Raw genomic sequence first — 9900 nt, 5'->3', positions numbered from 1 at the left:
AATGCCGTGCTTGCTAAATATGAAGTGTAGCCAATAATCAGACGTAAGCATATTCAACATCTTTGAAGCTTGGTCCACGTATAGTATATTCATGAATGCAAATGAAAAAAAGATCACGGCAGCTTTTTAGCTCATTATCTATTGTGATATCTCATCATATGATGTAACATATGATACAAATTGACTCGTGTAACTATGTCCCATGTGCATTGGTATTATTGAAAAACCTAAAGAACAAGTAGGGATTCTTAGTATTTTATTTTAAAAGACAAAATTACTTGTTTTTCATTTTCTATTATTGCACCTGTTTTTGATATGCAATTGTCATAATGCTGACATAATTACTCATGTAATCTTTTATTACTATTAGTTGAGTTACAGGGATAAGTTTCTTTGTTGCATGAAGACAACTGTTTCTGCAGTGACACGTGATGTGCAGTCACGTATACTGACATCAGCAGTAGGCAGTGTTTGCCCGTTTCCTTTTTATTCTCAATGCATACAACTTAATAAATGTGATGTATAATTAGATATAGGGGGGCGGCGGGGGTTCAAGTCAAAGGTGTACATGTCATTACTTTATAGTCTCTCGTGTACCTGTCTTTTCTATGAATGTTAAGGGCTTCCTCTTGAATTACTGGTGCTCAACTTTTAATTCAACTTTCAAATAGTATTTAGAATATACACTTTTATTAATCCCCAAGGGGAAATTAGTTCTCTGCATTTAACCCATCCTTAGTTATCAAGGAGCAGTGGGCTGCGGTGAAGCGCCCGGGAAGCAACTGGGGGTTCAGTGCCTTGCTCAAGGACACTTCGACTTGCAACTAATGGGGAGAGCGGGGATCGAACCCACAACCTTGCGGTTGCAGGACGGCCCTCTTACCCCACTGAGCTAAAGCCGCCCCAAATAACGATTAGTTGCAACACCAGTCATTTATAACATTGTACGGCAATCTAAATGGTAAATGTAGCCAAAGTATGAAAGGCGTTGTGACTCAGTATCTGGGAGATGTTGCTGGACAAAACCTGCATAGTTCTCGACAGGACTGATAGCCACAGGGGCTCAGTGGCCAAGGAGAACGATGTCAGACCTACATGAAGCTAATGTTACGTCTCATCTCCTCTTTGTGTGCTGCGTTTCCTGTTGAACGAACCAAAAAATTATAATTCAATATTAAAGGCTTCCTATCAATCATTAGGACAACAATCATGCATCCTGACTGAAAACCCCTTTATGACATTACTCTGGCCTGTTGACTGTTTCTATGAAAATAAAAACAATTTAAATGAAAAAAACTTCTGTTGTGATGTTTTTATTCTTTTGCGTGACAGAGAGATCTTGTTTGGTGGAGTACAGTCTATCCAAACAAAAACATAATTTTGAAAAACACATTTAATAATAAATAAAACAATAAATGCTCCACACACACACACACGTTAAAAACAGTACAAGACTGCAGAGGCTTGTATAATGTATCCGTTCATGGCGGCACTCTGGAACAAGCTGCTCACCAGAAATCATCATCTTCATCCTTGTGTGAATATGATGCAACACTGGAAACACAATATCAAGATAATTAGTAAAAAGCCTTGCGGGACCACAAAAGAAAAAAAGAAAATCAGAACCAAAATACCTTTTTCCAATTAATGTATCCTTAAGATGATATCATTTTAGAATAAATAATATTAAAAAGAACAAGAGATGAGAAACCACACAGTACATCTAATGTTTTGGAGGGGTATGTTGTAGGCTTATATATAAATTAAACGTTCCACCAGTAACAGCAAAGCTTTTGAATTATACAACTTAAGTTGATGTATTCATCAGCAAAGCCATACGTCTAGTGAACGGTTTTTAGTCACCTGTTATCGTTCTCCTCAGACAAACTGGCATGTGCTGCTTCTCCTCCTCCAGGACTCTGAAACCACGGACACACACTGGCTTTAACACACACACACAAGTCCAGTCCAGTCCCAGAAGTTATACAGGAGACACTCACCTCTTCATGCTGCTTCTCTCTGGCCTCCAGAACCATCTTCATGTATTTCTGTAATGGATTTTCACCTTTAGACTCCTCCCCATCATTATCTGCCTCTTGCGTCTGCTCTTCATCTCTTTTCTTGATTTCCGTTTCTTCATCTTCTTTTTCCAGTGCTGGTTCCTCCAGCTCTTCCAAAAGCTGGTTAGACATAAATACCGTCAATATTCATTTTACAAGTTTGTCCTTTCTTGGTAAAGAGGGGATTTAAAAGAACTTGGTGTAAGATAATAATCACCTCCTCTTTCTCAAGTTTTTCAAGTTCTTGCAGCACCTTCTCTCTGGCGTCCTCTTGCTCCTTTTGCCTCGTTTCTAGTCTTTCCTTTCGCTCCCTTTCCCACCTTTGCTCCTCATCCTCCTCAGCTTCTTCCCTGGCACATTCAGCTGAGGCTTGTGGGACTTCTACAAAACACAAGGGTTGACATGAGACCACTGAATTGTCCATCATCCCTTACAGCAGCAAGGTACCCCAGAATGGCGACAATGTACGAGAGATTCATCCAGTCAGACTGATGGTGGACAGTAGAAAGTGGCCATTCTTGTAATTTGGGGTCAACCAAGAGTATGCGTCAATAACGACTCACCCGTCAGGCCTTGCAAGTCCATTGGGTCTTCTGGGAGGTCCTGTGGGCGGGGGACAGCGGGGCTGTCAGGGGCCTCCTCGCAGAGAGGGATGGCAGTGTCCAGGAGAAGCTCTGGAATGTGGCCGGGCTCTGGAGGGGGACATGCACAAAGAGATCTTTTATGCTCCACCATAATGCAAAAAGGGCCAGAGGACCGGCACAGAATACATAATCAGATGCCCTTCATCTTCACCATTGTGCGAGGCCACTGAAAAGGGCCTTTGGAGGCCGGTCACACACTCATTAAAAAGCAGCCATTCCCATTTCCAAATCCTAAACCTCCACACCGGATACACTCCATTTTGTTTCTGGGATTTTGTTTAAATTATCGATAATGAAATTCAAGAAAAAGAAAAAAATGAATAACAATGCATGGCTGTGTCACCCAGGAAACAGTGAAATATTTTGGCACAACAATAAATCCTCCAGGTGTTGATTATTAAAAGGAATTGCCCTTTTGAAGTGGAAACCTAGAGGGCTCCATGTGTTCAGTATAAATCACACTCCCATGATGCATTTGCAGACTGGAGAAGATCCAAACTGGGTCTCACGTCGCCAGAGGAAGGCTGGAGTGGATTAATACGATGACCAAAACAAAACTGAGTTATGCAGTAGCGCCGTTAAATCAAAAATACAAATGAATAAATTAATACTAGTCTAGAGCACCTGACACAATCCCGGTGAGATCTTCTAGGCTTATTCTTTCAGGCTGCGGTGAAGACTCTGAGCTGGAGAACACAGGGACAAAAAGTAAGGATATTAGTATTCACTGTCTCTACGTATACGTGCATAAAAATGTCCACGCTGACACGTAGCCAGATGGTACCTGGACTGGTCTCGTGCTGTGCTCTTCAGCTGAGGACTGCAAGGTGGACTGAGCTCAGGGGAAAAGTCGCCTGTGGCCACCACCTCGTTGTCGGGGGCACGAGGGAGCTGTCCGTCAAACGACAACTCCGGAAACGCCACCGGAGACCCAACTGCTTCTATCAGATCGAGAGACTTTATTGGAGGCAATATCCTCATGGGATGCAGGTTAGAAGGCAAAGGCTGACATGGAAGTGTCTAGACTGTCTGTTTATAATGTTTCATATGGGCGCTGATGATTTAAAAGACTAATGCTGGTGGGTCTAATCCCCTTTGAAGTATTTTCACGGGGATAAAGCATTTTTGGATGGTACCTTCTGCAATCTCTCCTTGAGGCTTTTTCCTAGAGGACGAGTGCGGTGTGGATGACAGGCGTCTGGAAGGAGAGCCGTTTGCATCCTGAGGGTGTCCATCCCTCAGAAATAGAGATTCAGTCAATGAATAAAAACTGTGGTCAGAGAAAACTGTGGACTGGGGTTGGTTATGGTCTTCTAAGAAGGTCACTCTTGGTTGGGTGGTTCTTGTGTCGTAGGGTGCTGAGGCGAGGGCTCTGGAAGGAGGTGGAGACAGCGCTCTCTGTGAGACCTTTGATTTGTTTGGCGAGTGGGTGTGTGAACGGTGAGCGGCTTGTTTTCTTAGAGGAGAGTCCGGACGATGTGAAGGATGTGCTCGTTGTGGGGAAAGAGGTCCTGGGGGAAGCGTGTGAGAGACGGTGGAGCGCACTGCCCTCTGATGGTAGTTCCTGTAGGCTTCCTCCAAGGTCTCAGCCTCCCTTTGCAGCTCCAGGATCCGAGCTTTGGCCTCTGCCACCTGCTCCATGTCGGAGTCTGGAGAGCCCCTCCAAGGCGACTTGTGTCCTCGCGAGGGCCCACCCGCTTCACAAGCACCATCATCACCTCCGGTGGCCCTCAGCAGAGCTCTGTCCATATAGATGTCAGGGGGAACGAGCTCGTCAGTGCTGAGCTCCAGAATAGAGCGATCAACAAGAGATGGCTTGGGGTTGCGCAGCACTTCATTTTCAAGAGCTGCCATCACCGCATGGATTACACAAAAGAAAAGGCGAGAAGAGGCAAACAAAAGGAGAGTTGAACACTAATACAGAAGACCAACCACCATTAAATAATACAAATCAGCACAAAGGGTTGCTACAACTCTACATGCTTTACAACTAGGATCTAAAAAACACATGATCGTAATTGAAAAGGGAGAACATTTGAGGTTTATATTTGTAAGTATTACCAACAAAGGAAGCCAGTTTGTGAAAAGCAGAAATAAAGTGAACTTCAGTTCTGTATTTTAACATGTATGACTGCATCCAGACGTTGCAGACACGTCATGGGGTACCTTGTTGAGTTTGGCGAAGCTGCATCTTAATTTCCTCAATGTGGTTGGTCATCCACTGTGACCTCTCCTCACACTCCATCAACTGAGCCTTGAGCTGCGCACACCGCTCCACCTGCAGAAAACAGGACATCGCACGAGACGTTATCGATTCCACACAGTATAACCATCCGTGGGTTGCCGGATTACACGCGATTTCCCCCCAAGGTGAGACAAAACTGTGAGAAAAAGGCCGAGCCACATCGTTTCCCACACTCAGCAGGAGGCTGTGAAGTGACTGACCTCACTCTGGAGCTGTGCCTGGAGCACCTGCTTCTGGTTGTGGGACTCTTTCTCATCCAGACTGCGGGCGCTCTGCAGCCTCCGGAGCTCCATCTGCAAGGACAGCTGCTCCTTGGACGGCCTGCCCAAATCTGAGAGAGGGGTTGTTGGAGTTAAGAACATCATTTGAAAAAATACATCCTTTTAATTTGCCAGTCCAGTGTCCATATCAGTGAGAGAGCCATCTGAGAGGGGGGGGGAAGCCTCTGGGGATACACAGGAGCCAATTTAGGGTGCATCAGACCAGCACATGGGGCTTTGTACCGTGTTTCAACCTTTTGTTAGAGGCCCACTGCTCCTCGGCCCCTCTCCTCAAACAGGAAGACTATTGCATCCCTCAGAGGGGTAAATGTTTGGTTCTCGGCCATGGGTAAAGGGAGCCCTCCGTCTCCGCTCCCCTTCGCATCCCTATTCCCTCACTGCTTCTATTTTAGAGAGTTGTCTGCAGATCTACAACCACAGAACAGAGGCCCCACGTTGGCAAACAAGACACATTAAAAAAAAGACAGAGCTGCGCCAGAAGCAGTGTGACAGAGTCAAATGAATGCTTCACAGTTCACTGCATCTCCCACAGCTCACAACGAGCCCACGCTGGAGCACTGTGAACCGACATAGGAACTGGATTCATCTCAGTTCGGAAAAAAGGACAAATATTCGGACCTACCGATTTTCCGGGTTTAAAATCAATAACTCTAAAAGGCATTCAGTTGACGAGTCACACGGGAATCAGTGGTGCATTACTGCTAAAACGAAAACAGCGATCCAATCCAAGCTAATCCTCACCTGCATGAAGAAATCGGTTCTCCTCTTGGGCCTCCTCCAGCTGTTTCTTCAGCAGACGCAGCTGCCCCTGCAGCTCGGCTTTCTCTCTTTTCAAGCTGGGGTAGTCACTCGTGGTGTCCAGTCTTTCCCTCAACAGCTCCTTCTGTTGAGTCAGCAGAGAACTCTGCTGCTGTGCCGTGTCCAGCTCCACCTGGAAATCAACAGAGGAGACATGAGAAGAGCAGACAAAATAAAGCTGGAGCTTATTAATGTACGACATTGAGCTCCATATAATTACCTCAGCACATTATTAATGAATCACACGAAATGATTGAAAATGTTGTCTGACTATAATTTTTCAATTATTTAGTAGTGTGCTCAAGGTGACGTTAATACTGCTGGACGGCGTGGGTGGTGCTGCGTTACCTGTAGTCGTCTCAGCTCTGAACATGCTCTGCTGTGCTCCTCTAATTTGCCATTAATTACAGCAGACTCCTTTTGGATACGAACAGTTTCCACTGAGGAAAAAACACATTTTGTCGACACAAAAATCAAACCGAAACATGAGCAGCAGAAAAAAACAGCAACCTTGCAAGAATCACAAGTCTCACCTTTGTTTCTGTTCTCATTCTCGGTGAGTTGTTCTGTTCTCTTGATGAATTCGTCCTTCAACTCAAGCTGGTACCTAATAATAAATTAAATCAACACAAACACATTTTGGAAAACCATGTGGCTTTGTCCTATTACAGACAAGCACAGATTCATAAACCCATGTAGACAGGTCCTCTAGTGTATGTTACTCCGTAGTCATAGCTGCTGACAGATGCCCAAACAGAGATGAAATAACAAGTAGTAAGCATACAGAAATTCACTTTTTAGACTTTGGGTTCTAAATATAGGATGTACTCAATTTCCACCTATTTACTGAAATCCATTAAAAAAGAAAACAATGCACTCTGAGACTCATTGACAGCATTCAAACAGTTGGAATGAAAATCTCTTTTCTTATACTGTTGTTTATTTAAACTTACAAAACAGTGACATCCTCTGGTCACAACATGACAATACCCCTAACAAGGATATAAACCCCTAACTTGCAGAATTGAGAGTATATATTTATATACACAGATACATTAAATATGAAAGTGTGTGTAACCAACTGAATATGTCCAATTGGTGGTGACAATGCGACCCCCCCCCCCCTCAAAACAGTCCGAGGTAGAAATACCTGGACAGGTCATTCTTCATCCTTTGGTCGTATAGGTCCTCCATCGTCTTCACTGCCAGTTCTCTCCTCCTCAGCATCTCCTCTGTGGTCTTGATCTTCTCCTCATGAATTTGACATGTCCTATTATCATACAAATACATGAACAAGTACTCAAAACAAGAGAGCATAGCATCACCTTACTGACATGAATGGTTAAAAGGCCGTACTTTTCAAAAGCCTCCGCTCTTATCCTCAGCTCATTCTCTCTGTTTCGCACGGTTTCGATTTCTTTCAGGACCGATTGTCTCTGCATATACAAATTTTTTTCTTCAATCTAAAGGAGACAAATACAAAGAACAGCAACAAATACACCATCTTAGATTTGAGCAATTGGAAATAATGCAAAAAGAATACTGTGATGTTGAGCCTAATTTAAATCTAAAAGTTTTAAAAAAAAAGGTTAAGAAATTATGATTTGCTACGGTTCATCTTGAGAAAGTAACAAAACTCAAATCTACCTCTTGTTGTTTTTGTAATCGATCAATGGCATTTTTCTCACGCTCCATCAATGCCTTTGCCTTCAACTCGTAAGCCCTCTCCAGCTCGTGTTTCAGCTTATCAAATTCTTTATGAAATGTACCTTTTTCTTCCATCTTCACTGTTGCAATTTCAACATCTTTGAAATGTTGCATCTGAAGAAAAAAGATGCAACATTGAGGCCAGCAGGAAAGCAACATGATCACATATAAGGTACTAAAAAATACGGCATTTTATATAAAACATTCATCCCATTATGTATTTAAACCTCTCACAATGGTGTTTGATGCAGATATCAGTATGCAGCTATTATGCTTTCATGGTAATTAACCTTAGAGGTTACTTGAGGTTTGGATAAGATGAGGACCTTTCTGGTACTTCTGGTCCAAGAACTACACAACATTAGTGTGCCAACTCCAAGTGGCGAGACTATATGTGATTCTGTATATCGTGGTAAACAATATATACGGCTGAGCAAATGTAATGTAATCTATGCTAAAAGCTTCTCTGAATAGATCGTGTGTTGTAATAAACATATTTAAGAAAGTCGAAGACTTTTCAAAGTGAGGATTGAACTGTGGAATAAGTTCTCCATCAGCCGCTGTTCTTCATACTTTCTCATATAGTTGTTTATTAATTATCTGTGCAGAAAAATACACAAACCTTTGTCTTCATTTCAGCTTGTAACTGCGCTTCAATTTCTTTTTTATACGCAGCCAGTTTTGATTGGTATGAAAACCATTTGTCGCCACTGCAATTGAAGCTCTCATATTCCTTATCGATTATTTTCATCTTCTCAACTGTGTAAGGAAGACAAAACAAAAACTACCATTACAAATGTGCATTGACAGGAATGTTTGTGCAGCACAATGTGAGACTTTATCTCATCATACCAAGAGACTCTCCATAACTTGCGATGCTGGTTGTCTGAGTGTCAGCATCATGGCACGGGCTGCGAGTACAATGGTGCATTAGCTGTTTTAGGAGGTTGATCAGGAACCCTGCAAGGCAAAGAGAACATATAGCAAGGACAGAATTAAGGGGGCATGAGCCATTGTATTTCAATCGAACAGTGTGTTGCATATACCTTTATCACCTCTGCCTTCGTTTGATGACTGTAAACAATACAACATAATAAACACTATTATTACTCACAATATGTCTTTCATATTTTTATTTTTCAAAATATACATGATAATCATATTATTTATTACCAGGGATCTGCCAAGCGCTGATTCAGGATTCATTTTAAGAAGCTGAAGAAGGTCTCCTGTCACGACAACCTGCCAAAATGGACCAGAGACCAACACCTTGATCTGCAATGATGTTATTTACACATTAAACTACAGTACATTAGACACATGCACGTGCTTACCTTGTCTTTGGATAGGCCACTTTCAGGGTAGAATACAGAAAGGCTGTACTCATAGCCTGAGGTGCGAAGATGATCAGCCACGATGCTGTTACAGGCTGAGACCAAAATGGGTTCAGATTTGACATGCACTAGTCTGGGAACGGGTTCTCCTCCAGCCAAAGCCGGGTGTTTTAACTCTTGGATGAGCTGATTCCTCAGCTGTGTCTGAAAATGGTTAAAAGAGTAACAGAGAGGAATGACGACAGCTGACTCATAGTCAACAGCAACGAGCTGTATTAGCACGACTTACTTTAAGCGTATCAAGCAGTCCTTTATTTTTAAAAGTTTGATAGAGTCTTTTCCTCAGCTCCTCTGGGGATAACGTGTCTTCTTTGGCCGAAGACATGACACCAAGTATCGAGTGTTGTTTTGTCGGTCCTGACAAGGACAACACAAGTACCGCTGATGTTAGACTTCAGCCAACGATACAACAGCCTTATCTTTAAACTACTTTCAAAGTATTCTTACATATTATTTTACAGTATTCACTCTGATTTCTTAACAATTGGTATTCTTGAAAGGAGAATATTGCCTCTCATTACCTGCCTAACGACCAGAAACCGCTTCGGCGTCCCTTTGGAGAAGATGTGGCTCGAGCATTTAAATCCGTCAACGGACATTTCGGCTCCGGGCTCAAAGTTATGACGTAACGAGAACGTTTGTAATTTGTTTATTATTAGAATTATTATTAATATTATATAATGTACCATATATTTAAATCAATAACAAACGATTTATATATGAAGACAATCTTAAAATAGCCAAACATTTTAAATATAAATATGACCGTGA

At 42.5% G+C, this 9900-nt stretch overlaps 1 protein-coding gene across 2 annotated transcripts; it reads right to left on the bottom strand.

Annotated features, from left to right (window-relative positions):
* Window positions 1-1297: 1297 nt before the first annotated feature.
* On the bottom strand, window positions 1298-9749 carry ofd1 (OFD1 centriole and centriolar satellite protein). Of its 2 annotated transcripts, XM_056426611.1 has the most exons (23): window positions 9651-9749; window positions 9359-9486; window positions 9070-9273; window positions 8909-8977; window positions 8782-8809; window positions 8588-8695; window positions 8358-8494; window positions 7676-7849; window positions 7385-7491; window positions 7179-7298; window positions 6562-6635; window positions 6377-6468; window positions 5972-6161; window positions 5150-5280; window positions 4871-4982; window positions 3841-4551; window positions 3489-3645; window positions 3329-3390; window positions 2624-2752; window positions 2278-2441; window positions 2001-2180; window positions 1864-1919; window positions 1298-1554 (listed from the first exon to the last, which is right to left on the bottom strand). In XM_056426611.1, exons 2-23 carry the CDS (start codon window positions 9452-9454, stop codon window positions 1509-1511), a joined length of 3147 nt encoding a protein of 1048 aa, XP_056282586.1. In that variant the 5' UTR covers window positions 9455-9486; window positions 9651-9749; the 3' UTR covers window positions 1298-1508. The 2 variants fall into 2 exon arrangements, with proteins under 2 accessions (XP_056282586.1, XP_056282578.1); XM_056426603.1 differs by having other exon boundaries at window positions 1864-2180.
* Between the last annotated feature and the right edge of the window lie 151 nt (window positions 9750-9900).

Source organism: Pseudoliparis swirei, chromosome 2 (genome assembly GCF_029220125.1).
Source record: "Pseudoliparis swirei isolate HS2019 ecotype Mariana Trench chromosome 2, NWPU_hadal_v1, whole genome shotgun sequence".
NCBI lineage: Eukaryota > Metazoa > Chordata > Actinopteri > Perciformes > Liparidae > Pseudoliparis > Pseudoliparis swirei.
Note: the sequence above shows the minus strand (reverse complement) of the source record. Positions and strands in the feature narration are given on the sequence as shown.